At 46.5% G+C, this 16,944-nt stretch overlaps 7 protein-coding genes across 7 annotated transcripts; 4 read left to right on the top strand and 3 right to left on the bottom strand.

Moving 5' to 3' along the window:
- Positions 1-979: 979 nt before the first annotated feature.
- N7469_000483 (uncharacterized protein) lies at positions 980-1,462 on the top strand (the record flags this gene model as incomplete). The annotated part of the gene is made up of 1 exon (XM_056639403.1): positions 980-1,462. One exon carries the CDS (start codon positions 980-982, stop codon positions 1,460-1,462), a length of 483 nt encoding a protein of 160 aa, XP_056505160.1.
- Positions 1,463-1,954: 492 nt separating this feature from the next.
- Positions 1,955-2,656, top strand: N7469_000482 (uncharacterized protein; the record flags this gene model as incomplete). Its single annotated transcript, XM_056639402.1, has 1 exon — positions 1,955-2,656. One exon carries the CDS (start codon positions 1,955-1,957, stop codon positions 2,654-2,656), a length of 702 nt encoding a protein of 233 aa, XP_056505159.1.
- Positions 2,657-3,241: 585 nt separating this feature from the next.
- Positions 3,242-4,223, top strand: N7469_000481 (TatD family hydrolase; the record flags this gene model as incomplete). Its single annotated transcript, XM_056639401.1, has 2 exons — positions 3,242-3,256; positions 3,327-4,223. The coding sequence occupies 2 exons, from the start codon at positions 3,242-3,244 to the stop codon at positions 4,221-4,223; spliced, it is 912 nt and encodes a 303-aa protein (XP_056505158.1).
- Positions 4,224-4,407: 184 nt separating this feature from the next.
- Positions 4,408-6,206, bottom strand: N7469_000480 (Zn(II)2Cys6 transcription factor; the record flags this gene model as incomplete). The annotated part of the gene is made up of 3 exons (XM_056639400.1): positions 4,408-4,860; positions 4,919-5,363; positions 5,425-6,206. The coding sequence occupies 3 exons, from the start codon at positions 6,204-6,206 to the stop codon at positions 4,408-4,410; spliced, it is 1,680 nt and encodes a 559-aa protein (XP_056505157.1).
- A 480-nt stretch (positions 6,207-6,686) lies between these two features.
- Positions 6,687-8,288, bottom strand: N7469_000479 (putative MFS maltose permease; the record flags this gene model as incomplete). Its single annotated transcript, XM_056639399.1, has 1 exon — positions 6,687-8,288. One exon carries the CDS (start codon positions 8,286-8,288, stop codon positions 6,687-6,689), a length of 1,602 nt encoding a protein of 533 aa, XP_056505156.1.
- Positions 8,289-8,774: 486 nt separating this feature from the next.
- N7469_000478 (alpha-glucosidase) lies at positions 8,775-10,663 on the top strand (the record flags this gene model as incomplete). Its single annotated transcript, XM_056639398.1, has 3 exons — positions 8,775-8,855; positions 8,916-9,336; positions 9,408-10,663. The coding sequence occupies 3 exons, from the start codon at positions 8,775-8,777 to the stop codon at positions 10,661-10,663; spliced, it is 1,758 nt and encodes a 585-aa protein (XP_056505155.1).
- Positions 10,664-11,063: 400 nt separating this feature from the next.
- Positions 11,064-15,224, bottom strand: N7469_000477 (uncharacterized protein; the record flags this gene model as incomplete). Its single annotated transcript, XM_056639397.1, has 4 exons — positions 11,064-11,308; positions 11,343-11,978; positions 12,037-13,305; positions 13,334-15,224. The coding sequence occupies 4 exons, from the start codon at positions 15,222-15,224 to the stop codon at positions 11,064-11,066; spliced, it is 4,041 nt and encodes a 1,346-aa protein (XP_056505154.1).
- Positions 15,225-16,944: the final 1,720 nt, after the last annotated feature.

Genomic DNA, 16,944 nt, shown 5'->3' with positions numbered 1-16,944 from the left:
ACTTCGAATATCTATTGGGTAATATATTTGGACCGTAAGCTTGAATCAATACTACCTTCCGCAAAGGTGGCCCCATAGACATATAAATGAGTATAGTACAATGTACCTGGCTAACACGTGAAGGACCTTGGAACTCTTGTTTGTCATGCCAAAATGGTAGCTGTCCTGAAGATCAATTCAAGATCAAATCAATCCAGGGACTCATGATAGAGACTATTGCGTCATCTCACTGCAGATACTCCAGACGTCTGCTAAGCAAACTAAGAATTCAGCCCCAGATCTGCACTCGAAGGGTCCACATTTAATAATTTCTTCACAAAAACAGGAAACCTCAAGCCCTAGACGAAAAGTAACTTTAATTGTGAGAAGTAAAGATTATGTTTTTATGAGAGAAAAGCCTATTGCCGAAGCGCGAATGACTCGGTAGAGAGGAGAGGCAGTAGTTATATCCATCCCGATGATATAGATCAGCCAAATAATTCCATGTCTCAGGCGGAATGCATGATTATTGAAGCCGTACATCTATGCTAACTGCTGGAAACCAAGCCTTGGAGGAACACAAACTCATGAGGAAAAAAAAATAAATCGACCAAGAATTATCTTGATATAGATGTTTGTGCAAAATAATCCTCGTCCAGAGTTGACCTTGTTACATGTACTCCGTCTTGTAGTGTCGTTTGTGATCAGCATGGGGGCTGAAACAATCAGTCCTATTACGATCGAAGAAGGAATGGGGCGAGGCGGGGATATCAATTCGGGCTCGACTACACTATACGAGTGATGCTATTTTCGGTTCTATCAATCTTATTCCCGATTGAATTGAAGGTATAAAAGCTCACAAGTAGGTCGAGGTATCTTCAAGAAATCATCAACAAAGACAGCTTCTTCAGCGAAAACTTCCAAATACTAGGAAGTCCTCATTGCGATCGATTATTCTCAAAAATATATTCATAAGAGCATCTGGACCTGAATTCACAAAATGAAGCTCTCGCTCATCCTCTCCTCAATCATCGGCCTTGCCCTGGCAACTCCTACCCCGGAACTCCACACTCTTTCTCGTCGCGAGCCAAGCGATAAGTCAGGCTCCTCACAATTCGTTCTGCAATGTGAGGGAGTTACTATCCCCAACCAGGGAGGAGCATCTGGTGAAGGTGAAGGAGGACTAGGATACTTCTACAGCAACCTACTCTTCAACGCCGACGGAGAGAAAATCGAGCCTGTCGGCTGCACTGATACCAGCAGTACCTGCAGCAACTGTCTGTTCTCTGGTGGTGGCCTTAGCTCGGATACCAATGTTACTGGATGCTGGAATCCTCCTGCTGGACAAAGTGGCTGTAGCATCGAGTTCTCGTACGATGGATACGATTATGACAGCCAAGCTAAGCAGCCCTACTGTGGCCACCAGAGCGGCTTCGCCGCATTCTCATTTGATTTGAGTGCTATCTGCTACTTCGACGTCTAATTGGCGGCTGGGTGTATCTTCCTGTCATGCTTTGTCGATAGGTGCCGAAACCATACATTGATATTGAGTCCTTGGAATGCGAGCAACTAGATTGATCCAATTGAAATGAAATTGCTCCTTGTTAAATTCTCCTAAAGATAATCCATAAGATAGAATTATATAGGTAGAGACAAGGAAGCCCATTAGCTATTGTAAATGAGATATTGCAGCTTTTGTCATTTGCCAATAACAAATGCTTAAGCTGGTACGGCCACTCGGCCCGAGAAACTTTGAAACTTACCATTTTATTTCCCGAGGGCACCGGGCCGGGTCGCGCCTTAATGAATCCCAGGCTGCCCCCAAAAAATGAACTATATAAGGAATGTAAAGGCCGCGAGCTTTGATCTCTTGAGTTCTGTATTCAATCTGTCCCGTTCGATCTCAAGAGACCTTGTCAATTATAGACCCTACGCTTTGCCCAATCCAGTGTATCTTTACTTCACGCAATACATCATGTCAAGCCTTGCGGATTTTGCAGTTCTCTCATTCGATGTCTATGGCACGTTGATAAACTGGGAGGCAGGCATCTTGGAGGCCTTCCAATCAGGACAGAATTCAAATATTCCTTCAGCGCAAGTTTTGGCCGTATATCACGACCTGGAAAAAGAGCAACAGACAAAGACACCTGACATGCCTTATTCGAAACTATTGAGCACCATCTACCCTCATCTTTGCGAGAGGCTGGGCATGTCTACCCCTACAAGTGAAGAATGTCAGCGATTCGGAGATTCGGTCGGCAATTGGCCAGCATTTCCGGATACAATAAGTGCTCTGAAACGACTTTCCAAACACTACAAACTAGTGGTCCTTTCCAATGTCGATCGGGAATCTTTTGTCAAGTCCAACGTTGGAAGCTTGGAAGGATTCCCCTTTGATTTGGTGATAACCGCCCAGGATGTGGGATCCTATAAGCCTGATTCGCGGAATTTCACATACATGATTGGAGCTGTTCGAGACAAGTTTGCCATTGAGCCGGTGAAAATCCTCCAAACAGCACAAAGCCAATTCCATGATCATCATCCGGCCAAGAAGGCTGGTCTGAAATCAGCCTGGATAGAGCGTCCTGGGGCGACCATGGGAAATTTGGAGGATCATATCTATGATTGGAAGTTTTCGACGTTGGAACGCATGGCGAATGCACGAGAGAATCTATAGATTTAAGAGTTAGTACCTACCAGGTACTAAATCGTATCAAATTATTAGGCTACTGTCATTGCGATTTAAATGCTCCTTTCGTATCTACCTGAGCTGCTGTAACATATCTACAAGAATAATTTGGAAATTATTCTGGAATAGGTTGCTTCATCAGTTAACCCAAGATCTGACAGCAGCTTACATATTCACGAAGGTGGATGGATAGCTTTGGCAAGACATCGTGGAAGACGGTAATCCATAAATTCGCACTTGAATAATTTCTGCTCTCTGAGTGCCCTTTATATATAGATGCTCTTACAAAGAAAAATTATTATTTAAGAATGTGATGACTATACAAATATGGGCCCGGTACTCATAAAATTGCTTCTCTAGGGCTTCCCGGGTACCAGCATTCGGACTCGGGTACATGTACCCGACTAGTGCACAAAATTGTCAAATTTTGAATCCGGCAAACCGCGTCTAAGAAGCACCACATGCATAAGCTTATTGTATCCCATACGAGTCAAGATATCAAATACTTGCCAAGTTTTCAGTCACTAAGATATTGAAATTTGATTGGAAATGGGGCAGGCAAGGACTTCTGCCATGCGTTACTTTGATGTAAGTTGATGATCAACAAGAGCACAAACTGCACGTTGGTGAACACAAGAGCAAGTCTAACTCTCTCTAGGTCGCAGTAACATTTACTGCTGATCAATTTCGCGGGATTTATCGCGGGAAACAATACCACGAGCCCGACTTTGGAGAGGTTCTAAAACGAACTAAAGAATATGGCTGCGAAAAGGTGATGCTTACTACAATGTCACTCGAGGGGGCGAAACAAAATCTACAAATCGTGAGACAATTTTCAGAAGTATTCCCTCTCAAGATGACAATTGGAGTTCACCCTTACCATGCTGGGGAAATTTACGCGGCTCAAGATTCACAAGAGCATTCGAATCAATACCTTGATTCAATCCGAGAGATTGGACGAACATTGATGACTGAGAGTCCTTCACCAGTCGCTGCATTTGGAGAAATTGGATTGGACTATGTGTATTTGGATCGTGCAGACAAAGAGACACAGCAACGTGCGTTTAAGGATCAATTGGAGATGGCTACAGAATTTCAGCTTCCTCTATTCCTGCATGTTCGCGAATCCACCGAAGATTTCATTTCTATTATCAAACCCTATCTACCGAAGCTTTCTAGGGGTGGCCTGGTCCATTCATTCGCTGGGTCGAAGGAAGAAATGCTCCAGCTAGTTGAATTGGGCTTGGATATCAGTGTCAATGGTGTCTCGTTCCGGAGTGATGAACAGATTGAAATGGTGAAGCACATCCCATTGGATAGGCTCCACCTTGAGACGGATTCTCCGTGGTGTGAAGTTCTGGAGAAGGACTCGAAAATTGAGTCCTTCCTCGCTACTGCTAGAGCCTTGCCGCCTAGCAGAAAACACAATAAGTTCATTTCTGGTCAAATGGTGAAGACGAGGAATGAAAGCTGTACCATTGAGAGAGTAGGGCTCGTGGTAGCTGGTTTGAAGGGGGGTCCCAGCCGTGGAGGTCGCGGAGGCTGCATGGAATAACAGTTCTCGCATGTTTGGGTAGATTTTTCGCACCCGATGAATAGGCATAACTAGGGCTTATCGAACCTAGTATGGTAGTGGAGTGGAGTACTTGTATGACATAGCCATAGATGCCAACTGTAAAGTGAGAGCCAAATGATATGCGATGGTACGTTTAAGCGACATCGAGTAATACCGACACATATCATGGGAAATAACTTGAGTATTGCAAGAATGCCTCATCGATCTCCGGGGTCTTATCTCCAATACGACTCATTTCTGCGTAATTAAACTGGCTGTAAGCCCAGTCATCTGAGAAGGGCTCTGAAATGGGATTTGACTGCGAAGGCGAAAGATTGATGGACGCTGGAGCCAAAGACAGCCCTGGCTGACTTGAAGTCTCTTCTCTCATAATACTAGGATTGAGATTCAAATGTGCCGTGATCGCATCAACCATAGATGGGAGATTCTGTCCAATCTTGGTCAAGAGTAGTGGAAGAAATCTAACTCGACCTCCGGGTAAGTCATGTATAAGCGTAAAGAAATGCTTGAGATAGTCTTGGGGACCAAGCTTGAAGCCAGATGACCGGAGACCTGCAGATGAAAGGCAGGCCATGACATCTATCAGTGTGCAGGCAACTTCGAAAATTTTCTCAATCTGTCATACGTCAAGATTAGATGGACATTGGGCACTCATGGATAAGAAATGAACTCACCAAGCCAATACCATGCGTCTGCATGCTTTGCTTTGATAATTTCCACGTCGCAAGGCATAAATCCCTTGCAATGAGCAGCGGGTATCGAAAGTCCATACACTCGTGTGTTGGGGCCGTAGAAAGGAATCCAGCAGTAGTGGAGAGTTGCCATATCATGATACGCAGCCATTGCTGCGAAACGCGTAGATCAGCCATAAGCACATCCGGCAAGTCAATGTCTGCAGGCACAGCATTTTGGATTCTCTCTTCCAACCGAACTAACGAGTCGATTGAGCATGTTGCATGATCTCCATTCCATTCGGCTAGAAATCTTTCGTCGAATGGACGATATAGATCTACCAAGCAACGAAACCCAACATCCATATTAGATTGGGGGTCTTCCAGTTCTTGAGTCTCAGATGAAATCCGCAGTGTGATCGGTCTATGTCGCCGAATTGCATGAGCCCTTTTGTAGATAATTAGAAAAAGATAATCCCGAAAGAAAATATATAGAGTTTTTTTTTTACCTTTCTGACACCAGTAATAACCAGAAAAGCTTATTATCTGCGGATAAATCTTCATCATCTGTCTCATTTGATGCCTGACCATCGAGCGCGCTGGCTGTGAAGAGAGTTGTGGCTTCTCGAAGATAATAATATGCATGTCGCTGATTTCCAAGCCCGATATGACACCCGTACAGTAGGAATGCAGTGATGATAGTCCGTTTCACAGGGTCGGCAAATGGATCCAGGTGTTTTCGAGCCTCAGTTGCCTCTTCAATCAGCATTGCTCGGTATTCCTCTTGGGAAAATTTATGGCCATCGATTGCATTAGGGTCCATGCGATATCCAGTCTGTGTAACCACAAAGGCGCAGAATGCCGTGACTAAGCAGTATGTATGTAAACAACTGTTGACATTATCGATGTGCTTCTGCAAGCTATCGGGGTGTAATATAGGTACTGTCCCACGCATACGGGAGAAGAAGTACTCAGAGCATGACCGTACCAATCCAGGATTCACAAGGCCTGAGGACCTGGTAAAGCTGGGGGTTCTCTTTGGATGTGACAAATCAGCCTGCGGGTTCTGAGGCAGTAGAGATATTGAAGCATCGCCTTGAGTCTCCTTTGCCCTTAGCTCGTTCAGGATGTTCGCCGAGTTTCCTTGTCGTCCCTTCTTCTTCCGCTTAAGCGAGGAGTGACAAGCCAAACTCGCAGATTGACATTGATTACATGGTCGGTCATTATTACAGCGTACCTTCCGACGGCGACATGCATCGCAGGCTTGTTTGACCATGTTACTATCTGGCATTTTGTGGTGGTAGCGAGGCAGAATTGGATGCGGAGATTCGGTCCGGGGAATCGGAACGATCTCGGGACAAAGCCGGAGCATCTCCAATCCGGGGATCAATCTTATATCTTGAACTAGAAAATGAAATTCTTCTGGTACTGAGGCTCCTATTCCTGCTTATAATGGAAAGAAACGAGCATCAATCTAGTTTCTCGAGATAACATGATCAGGGTCCCTATTTTGCATTAATTAATCCTGAGCCACTTTCCTGCCTGCATACTACTAGGCGACTACCGATGCCCCCGCAAGCATTCTAGACTCTGCATTCATTACATGATATTTTAGATAAATCTAAGTTTTCTGGCTCTTGTATCCCAAGCCTTTGTAAATGATATGTTGGTTGAGCAGGAGCTGGACCAGGATGCTAAAACATACAGATAAAATCATTATTACTAGTAAATTCGAGTGGTAGATGCTCTTAAGATACAATTCGAGCCCATTTCAATCCTTCCCCGCATGATCCTCCCTAATTTCTGTAACTTCGCTTTCATAAGGATCAACTGATGTCTGCGCGAATTTCCTAGCTGATACACCTCTTTCAAACAACAAGTCCAACTCCTCATATGTCCGTCCCTTCGGCTCTGGAAGTCTGAAAAATGCCCAGACAAAGCTCACCAAGCAAGTACCCGCCCAAAAATATGCGCTCCTTGCACCCCAACCCCATGCCATGGAGTTAAGTTGGTAGTTGGTTAGAACATTGACCACGATATTGCTGATATTATACAGCGCACGGGCAAGGACGATAGTCTTTGCTTTCAATCGAGTGGAAGACAGTTCGGAGACAAGGGAGTATGTCACTGGACCAACGGTAATATCGTAGCAGAATGTAAAAATGATCAGCATCACACCAATGGCCCATTTCGATGCGTTGTTGTCACTGAAAGACAAGCTTCCCGTAATAATGAGAAGTATGAACAGGCAGAACAGACCGCAGATATGTATGGTTCGACGACCGGCGACGGTCATGAGGAACCATGATCCCAACGTACCAATCACGCCGAGCGCATACTGTGCTAAGGATAGATTGAATGACTGAACAGTGGGAAGACCGGCTTGAACCATGAAATAAGCAAAGTAGCCCATGAGATTCTGTCCACAAAGCGTTTGAACCAGCCAAACAATACAGACAACCTCTGTCCGGCGTAAATTGGTACCTTTGAAGCAATCCCAGTAAGATGTACCGCTCGACAAAGAAACTTCAAGCTCATTCGTATGCTGTATCATAGCAATTGTGTCATCCAGATTGAAATTGGGATCACTGCCTGAGGTGAGTCTCTGTAAAGCGCGTCGTGCTCCTTCAACATTGCCTTGACGAACATGCCACCAAGGTGATTCAGGAGCAAATAGACATCCCAACATGATCGGCAATGGCCAAGCCCATTGCACACCAAAGGGAATTCGATACGCCCATTCGTCATCACGCGAGATAGAACCTCGATTCACACCGACAGCGACAAATTGTCCGAAGACCCAGCACATATTTATGAACGTGGTTAAGTACGGACGTAGTATGACAGGACAGACTTCCGACGCATACGCCGCTGGTAGAGTCTGGAATATACCCCAAGGTATACCGGCAAGAATTTCCGCAGCTAAAAGCATTTGCACATTGACAGCGAAGAAGAAAAGGAAAATGACCGCTGTGATCGTTGCGAGAGCGCATATCATTGTCCGTCGATACCCAAGACGTTCAGAGACAAAACCATTGATGAGAAGTCCAATTACCTCTCCACAACGTGCTCCATTAGATAATCCCGATTGCCATGAAGCTGGAACAGCCCATTTTCCGTCTGAGCCCTGGACGCCGAATTTCTGATTGAAGGCTGGAGAAGCATACATGGATCCAAGAAGGGCTAGATCGTACCCTTCCATGATGAGTGTAGATGAGAGAAGAACAGACCACCCCACAGCTTTGGGATACAGCTTCACAGCTTGCCAGAGTGTCATGGACTGTTCTTTCTTTGCAGCCTGTTTGCCCTCTAGCAGAGGGGGCTGTTTCGAATCGAGACCATGATCGACCATGTCGTTGATTGGAGTTGCCATAGAGCAACAGTTTGAAGGACCGGAGTAATTTGACGGCTCGTTAATTTGGAGAGGTGGCTAGGCTATAGCCAGGTAAGAAGATAGAGGCTCACACTTTGCGATGAATAGAGTTGGGTCGTGAGGACCATGCATGATGCTTATCACGGGGGAATCCTCGTGTTTTATACCACCGGTGTGTCAGGAGCATTGTCTGTGCCGTGGCACGATATGCAAGTCGTTGATCCGGGGAAGAAAAACGTAGCCGAAGCAGCAATTGGAGAAAAACTGGGGAAGCATAAATGTGGAGTTGGCCTATAGGCGAATCGGAGGAAGAGTTTACTCGGACGGCGGTTAGTCGGTTCTTAGTCGGAGATCATCAAATGTACTTCGGACACTTGGCGGGAATATCAGGCGGGGTATTTACAGTCGAAGCCGACTAGGATCCGAGTTGTGGACAATATAAAGGCCCGTGAAAGGTTAAAGGTCGAAGTAATGCTATCACGCATCATGTCGCCTCATGCAACAAACGCCACCGAGACTGTCCCTACAGGGACAAACAACTGGTGGAAGGAAGCCACAGTCTACCAGGTATTCAACAGATGGAAATGAGAAGATACTGAAGAATCAGATTTTTAACATACTTTCAAGGTATATCCGGCATCATTCTATGACTCCAATGGAGATGGCTGGGGCGATATCCCCGGAGTCATCGAGAAGATTCCCTATCTTCACTCGCTAGGAATCGATGTTGTTTGGTTATCTCCGATGTATGACTCGCCCATGCATGACATGGGATACGATGTATCAGACTACGAGAATGTCCTCCCAGCTTACGGAACAGTCCAAGACGTCGAGAAGCTTGTTCAAGCATGCCACGAGCGAGGCATGAAGCTTATCCTCGATCTTGTCGTCAACCACACCAGCGATCAACACGAATGGTTCAAGGAGAGTCGCAGTAGTAAAGATAATCCCAAGCGAGATTGGTACTTCTGGAGACCTCCACGGTATGATGATAAGGGAAATCGTCTTCCACCGAGTAATTATCGAGGATATTTTGCTGGGAGTACATGTTCGTTACTACTATCTACTACCTATTCAAATATGAGACGGGTACTAATCTAGCATCTTCATTGGGTATAGGGACCTGGGATGAGAAGACTCAGGAATACTACCTCCATCTCTACGCTCCATCCCAACCAGATCTAAACTGGGACAACGAGTCCACTCGAAAAGCGATATATGAAAGTGCAATTCATTTCTGGCTCCAAAAGGGCATCGATGGTTTTCGCGTGGACACAGTCAACAAATACAGCAAATACACCTCCTTCCCCGATGCACCAGTCGTCGATAAAAAAAGCTATATTCAACCCGCCATCCCAATGTGGTGCAATGGTCCACGCATTCATGAATTCTTACGCGAAATGTACGACAATGCCTTGTCACCGTATGGTGATATCGTCACAGTAGGCGAATTAGCAAATACACCTGATCCGGAACAAGTTCTGGAATACGTCGGTGCATCTGCGAAGGAATTGAGTATGGTGTTTCACCTTGATATTGGACACATTGGCATGGGTGCGTTGGAAGATAAATATATTTTCCATCCGTGGCAGCTCACGAAATTGAAAGATGTTGTGTCGAAGTGGCAGAGCTTTGTCGAGGGTAGTGATGGGTGGACGACGGCTTTCTGTGAAAATCATGATAATGGTCGATCTGTCTCGCGATTTGGCGATGACTCTCCAGCCTTTCGGGAAGTGAGTGCGAAAATGCTTGCACTCATGATGGTCGCTATGACAGGGACACTGTTTTTGTATCAAGGACAGGAAATTGGCATGATGAACGCACCAAAAGATTGGCCTATTGATGAGTATCGGGATATAGAAGGTCTTGGTTATTATCGCGAAGCCGAGGCTCTGGAAAAGAGCGGCACTGATACTTTACGCAAGGAGAAGATTATGGACGGACTGCGGATTCTTGCCCGTGATCATTCCAGATTGCCTATGCAGTGGGATGATTCGAATCATGGGGGCTTTACTACTGGAAACCCCTGGATGAGGGCGCATGATCTGTACCCTGAAATCAACGTCAAGAAACAAGAGTCTGATCCCAGTAGCGTTCTATCATTTTGGAAGCAGCTGCTCCAGCTGAGAAAAGACTACCGGGAGTTATTCATCCATGGCGCATTCGAGGTTTTGGATCATGATAATCTCGAGACATTTTGCTTTATCAAGAGAAGGGAAGAAAAGGAGGCACTAGTGGTTTTGAACTTCACGGCTGCAACCCAGCCATTCCAAGGCTCTGAGAGAGCTTCTGGGATGCGATTCCTGGTTGGGAATTATGGGAATCTCGAGCCTAATACATTACGTCCTTTTGAAGGGCGCATTTACATAAAGTAGAATAATAGAAGAAAAAAGGAATTTGAATCTTATGCATTATTCATTCGTTGTATTGTGTATCGAAAAAGGAATGGTTCGCATAACGCAATCTGCTGTTAAGTATTCTCGTAAGATGAGATCCTACTCCTTGCAGGGTTGATGTCGATGCTATTCACCAGTGATCGTAACTTGAAAATGGACAATTCTGCATGTTGGCTGAATCTATCGAAATGGAATCAAATTTTTGCACGGTTGTAAATGATAGACTGGGAGGCTAAGGGTATATAGCGTGTATGATAGCAGAAAAAAATAAATAAAACAAACAGAGATGGTGCAAGTAGCAGTAATACCCATCCAAATTATACAAAAAAAAATCGCTCTAAATGCGGATAGGGAACACCATGATCACGTATATGCAGATCTAGGCAAAGCGCCAGCCAGAGTCCGTCGACTGTTGTCGCTTCATAACAGAATGAAGTAAACTCTCCTTACGAGATCCAAATGGTTTCTTCTTCTTTTGCTTCTGCTGATTGAGCAGTTTCTCAGCGGCCGCAACATCAATCCCCTCCCCAGTATCAGTGAGTTTCAGTGCCCACTTAACATCCTCGCGATCGAATCCAAGATTATCTACCATATGACTGATGGCGCGGTCGACAGGGTCTTGTACTTGCGGGGGAAGTATTGGTGGTTGGTACATGACCGGTGCTCGAGCTGGGGGAGGAGCTGGCGTGGGAGATGGGAAGAGGGTTGATTGTTGCATTGGTGGACTTCGGGGAGGAGGAGGGTATGGGGGGGTCTAGGTCGGTTGTTTGAATCTGGAATGGAGGTGGAGTATAACTAGGTGTTCGAGGAGGTTGTATTGAACCAGTTGTTGATGTTGAAGCACGGTCGAGCATTAATGAAGGCAAAGCTGGAACAGGAGGTGCGTTTGAATCTGCACCATCGAGATCATGCACGATAGTACTGAATTCAGACATGGGTCTTTCGACCGCAGGGCCAGTTCCCAGTTCGCGGTCACGCGCTCGTCGAGCTCGAAGTTCTTGTTTATATGCTGCGTGGCGTTGTTCCCGTTCTCCCTGGCTTTGAGAATCGGAGTTGATTTGGATCGGACTTCCATTTTTGTCGGTGATGGTTCGTTCGTGATCTTCGTAAACTCGAGAGACAGCTTCTTTCAAGAATGAAGAGCGACTTGTCTCTGTTTCGGTCAAGGACCACTTGGTCAGACCAGATGATTTGGCCTTGTTGAACAAAGCAGCTGTGGCTTCAGCTGGGGCGATAGAACTCAACCCTAAAACGGCAGACAGGCCAATGGTGAGAACAAAGGATGTCCATTCCTCTATTTGCCAGATTAGTACAACTGATTTGTGCATTTTTTAGACAAATATCGAACTTACCTAGAATGCGCTCTTCTCGCCCAGGATCATTAGCTGGCACATCCATACCATCATAGATACCAACTCTCCGAGCTTCAATACATTTTCCATGGAGAGGCTGCAAGAGAACTCCCATACAAGTCCAAATCTCCGTCATATCATACAACTGTTTCGGTGACAGACCAGCTCCATTACCCCGACCGAAGCCCTCGGGTGGCTCAAAGAGAACGTTGGACATGCCAAAGGGCTCTGTCATGGATCCCGAGGCGCCAGTCAGACCTCTGGCTCTGACGCCACCTCTTAACCAGTCAACCTGTCCTTCGATATCATTTTCGCGACCCTTGTTGCTTCCAAAAATGCGACAGAAGGTCCAAATTCGCCAGAAGGCATCATCAACTTCCTCAGCGCGCTTGATGTCCTGTCCCGATAACCCGCGAACAGTATCACGGCGCAAGAAGGAAGAACATCGCACAAGAATCATCGACTTGAGTCTTGCCAGGGTGTAGATATCCTGAGCATACCGATCCAAATATAACGATGGAGTATAATCCGGTACCCGGGCATCTGGCTCTAATAATTGTGTCTCGGTCGCCCACGGAGGGGACATTTCTCGCAGTTCCCATGCCGGCGGTGACATCTTGAAAAGAGCACTTTTAATCATGTGCAGCTCATGCTTTTTAAAGATACAGTAAAACCGCTTGTTAACTAGGACGAGGTTAAAGAGATCATCCAAGGAGTCAATCTGCTCCATAATGTTCATCGTCAACCGCACAGGAAAGTCCGGCGGTAAAGTGATATTCGCCTCGATGGGCTTTCTCACATCAAACGCCGGTAATGTCGAAGTAGGCGATGGAGGTGCAGCATCGAGTTCGTAAACTTGATTAGCTGGCAGTTGGACGCTGCTCGCCTGCGCCGTCGAAACGAACGCATGCATATGCCTTGTTCTCTCGGGAGCCTTCATAGCTGGTTCGACCACAATTTTTTCTTCGGAAGTACGAGTCAAGTCTTCGTCTTCTCGTGCCTGAACTTGCACTTCTTCCTCCTCCCCCTTGAACGAGGCGGGGTTCGTGGGGCTGCTTTGGGGGCTGCCAGAGGTCGACCGGGTGACGCCTTTAACGGCCGCGTGAACGCGGTCGTAAAGGCTGGCCAACTCGAGATTATTCGTTTGTAGACGAGGTAATTGTAATAATAGACTGTCCCGTTTGGCCTGAGCGGAATCTTCAACGGCAAGGCTCGTATCGAAGGATGATTTGCTTTGCAGGGGTTGGTCAGGTGGGTCAAGCGAGGCGTCTGAGGATGGCGATAGGCTCGAAGGGACCAGGGGGGGTGGATGCCGATCGAACTGATACGGGCTTGTTGCGTTTGAACGATTTCATTGAGAAGGTGAAGCTTTTCTTTAGGGATTTATCCTTCTTGAACTCCTCGTCTTTATAGGAAGTATTGGATAGGCTCCCTGCCTCTTTGCTTTTTTCCGTGCCCTTGAGCACGATTTGCTCGTCGACGCTTTTGCTCTTCTGGTGGCTTTTGTCTTTGTTCGTCTGGCTTTGAGAGTCGGATTCGGGGATTGCTGCAAGATGTATGGGTCGACTGTCCCTTTGCACTTTGGCTGAACGTGTTGGTTTGCTATTCTCCTTCTCGGATCTCGTAGATTTGCCCGATCTGCTTGGTTTTGAGGATTTACTCGATCGCAATGACTCTTCCGACGGATACATCGTTGAATGAGGCTTCGTCGACGGTGGAAGAGGAGCTGGTCGAGTGGCTATAAGATCTCCATTGTGACGACTGACCTGCAGAGGGCCATCAAGGATTAGAAGTGTTCGTTGTTTGGACCCCTGTCTTTGTAAATCGGCCAGAACATCTTCCAACTCCTCTGCGGCCTGAGACAATGATGGCAGTTGTCGAATGTGAGGCTCGCCTTTTTCCAAATGCTCAGCCCATTGGGAGCGATGGGATTTTCGTGGCCTTGGAGAGTGTCCCCCACAAGTATGACATGCGTGATAACCTGGACTTGATGCGCCTGATGGCGATCTCGTCGTTGTGTACGGGCTTTGCACTGCCAAGTGTGATGCACTCGGAGATGATTGTGAGTATGCTGACCGCGTATAGATGGCGTTGGGTTGCTGATGCATGTTCATTCGGGTGTTGTGACGGCGTACAGCCAATGGACTGGGCGCGATATCGGCTTCTGAGACGGGCTCAAGTGGCAAGGGTTTGTTCTTTGGGTCATGCATCGTGCTCGAAGTCTTTGTCGTGTTTAGCGAAACGGCTGAGTTGCATCGTGTTGGGTATGAAGAGGTTGTTGGTGAAGCTCTGGCACTTCTGGCTCGAAGTGATGGCACACTCAAACTCGATTTGACTGATGATGCCCGGGATGGACAGATTGATGCTGCATCGTCGAAGACTCCTGCTGCAGCGGGTGAAATGATGGAGTATGCATCCGCACACCAATGGTGAATCCCCTTCTCGCCCAAGCCATCTGTACCTATACTGGATAAGGAGCTCCGTCGACTATAGCATGATGACGCACCATCGAAAATCCCGTCAGACCCTGAGGACGAGCTTGTTTTGCCTTCGAAGGAATAATCTTCCCTATCTTCACCAGACTGGCTGCGGCATAGGCTCTGCACTCGACATTTCAGCTCGGTTTCCAAACATGTGGTTTGTTCCATCTGTTGCATCATTCTATCAGTACTAGTCGGAGATATCAAATCAACGTTGGTCGACAACTCGGGGAAGAATCGGCGGAGTGCGCTGCTGAAACGTACGGCTGGTCGGTCCTCAGATATTGGAGAAATATCGGAACTATCGGAATCTTTGTCCAAATTGACAATTGTGTGATGTATCTCCCCTGAGAAGGTCCCCCGAGGCTCTACGTCCGTCGTCTTGCTGTGTTCCATAGCCAACTTCTCCAGTTGCATCGGGTTGACCAAGGGCTCTCCCTCGGCTGATGGCTCAGAATCAGACATCCCAATCTCCATCTTCAGTGGGACCTCAACCTCTTGCTCTTTGTTATCACTGGGTCCAGAAATACTTCCTCGCACGGCCTGGGCTTTTACTCTATCATAGCTGCCACTCCTCTGCTTCAACTGCATTTTTTGCTTGTCTTGTGCATGGAGGAATGTGGCGTGTAACTTCAGTGGAGGTGGCCGGTTAGGCCCTTTCTTCTTGAAACTTGGGGACCGGCGTGTTCTAATATAAGGAAAAGACATAGTGGTCATTCTTGTTCAAAATGGTCAAGCATCTGCGGGGAGCAAGGTTACTCCCGTGGCATTGTTTAGACACGCAATCACTGCTTTGCAGCCAATTAGCAATGTGGCCACCTTCAAACCAGACACTGAATGTGCAGAATTGACCGGATCTGGTGACCCTCAAAGGACTTACCCTATTGTGGCTGTCGGGGAGGTCTGGGAGATATAGAGATTGGTCGAGTATAGACTTAAAGACTGGAATGGTGTATAGTATACAAAGACAATCGGCTTCTTCCAACACGTAACAAAGCGGATGGCGTAGAAAGAAAATAAAATGTAGATGAGTAGGCGATCCAGCCATATGTCTTCTTTTTACCTACTGACTATTCCAACTGACCTCTTAAGGCCCCCAAAATAAGCTGTTGATGGTGGGTCGGGGCCAATTACAGCGCCCCCAAATTCTAAATTGGGTAATTCATATGTCAATGAGAAGATATCTCAAGAATGGAATCGCCTCAGCTACAAGAGTATACTTATACTGGTTTAATAAAGCTGCTATTCCTAACTTCTGGCTCTATTAGCATAGCATGTCTAAATGTGATTCTCAATACGATGGTTCCTCGTGTATGTAGCTATTCTTAATCTCGATCGACAGTGCAGACGCGGAAATGATCGCCAGTGCGATACATACAGTACCATCTCCACTCGTAAAATTAACTCAATGGAATGTAATAAAAAAAGAATGAAAAACGCGATGAATGCGACCATGCTTCTCGTGCACGTCTCTCTGCTTGGTCAGTTCCTGTCTACTTCTGCCCTTTCTGTACTCCGTATATACAAATCATTCCCTGCAGTTCTACACATCTTCGTTCTTGATACCGATGGAACTCTGCCTCCGTTTTGATCGGGACAACCGGGTGGTCTTTTTTTAATTACATGCCGGTAACCCCCAGTTTCTCCTTTCGTCACACGTTCTTCTTGTACCGTAATACTCCTATCACCTTCTCGTGACAGGCTTGGCCCCTGCATTCCTCGCCCTAGTCACACCAAGAACGCCTTCGCCACCAACTCAGCCCACACTATGTAATCTTCAGTCTTTTGGTGACGAACCTAAGCCCGAATAGGATGTATGATTCGTTTGGCGTTGGCCGTCAGTGTAGCACATCGTACCCCATTGTCATATATGTCAGATATTCTAGCAAGGCCTTCATTTGCTGCGCTTATACCCACAACTGTATTCCCGATGTTTCATGAGGATTTGATGATTGACCTACCTCGAACATGATAATAGAAGAGTTCACTCTGTTCTCTACCCGAACTAATTCCATTTCTCTTTTTATTTGATTTTCTCGTTTTTCTCAATCGTGGATCAACTTCTTCCAAGGCAGAACTGAGTCTTTACAACCATTTGGGGGCCAAGTCTAGCTATTCAGACGAGATGGTCCTCACTATACTCACTTCTCCTGCTTCCAAACTTTACATTCCCTTCCCGCACAGTGGATCTTTTCCCGGGCGATGTTGAAGTCAAAGCAGGAAAGGAAGTGCGGGTCTGTCCGTGTCAGGTCCACCCATTGTATTCATCGGAGCAAGCTTATCGGTATGTACAGTATTGTACATAGTATTGTTTGCAGCATTCGAGTCTGCCCCGTGCTCCAGCTTCTGTACAGCCTTGCCAAAAATCCCGGCAAATTGCGCATCGCACTGATTTCCCTCTCATGGGCCACTTGTCAGGCAGTTCTCG

Source organism: Penicillium citrinum, assembly GCF_028827155.1.
Source record: "Penicillium citrinum strain IBT 23319 chromosome Unknown utg000001l:1.0-4955037.0:1.0-4956770.0, whole genome shotgun sequence".
Classification (NCBI taxonomy): Eukaryota; Fungi; Ascomycota; class Eurotiomycetes; order Eurotiales; family Aspergillaceae; genus Penicillium; species Penicillium citrinum.
The sequence above is the reverse complement of the archived record's forward strand: the minus strand, read 5'-3'. Positions and strand labels throughout refer to the sequence as shown.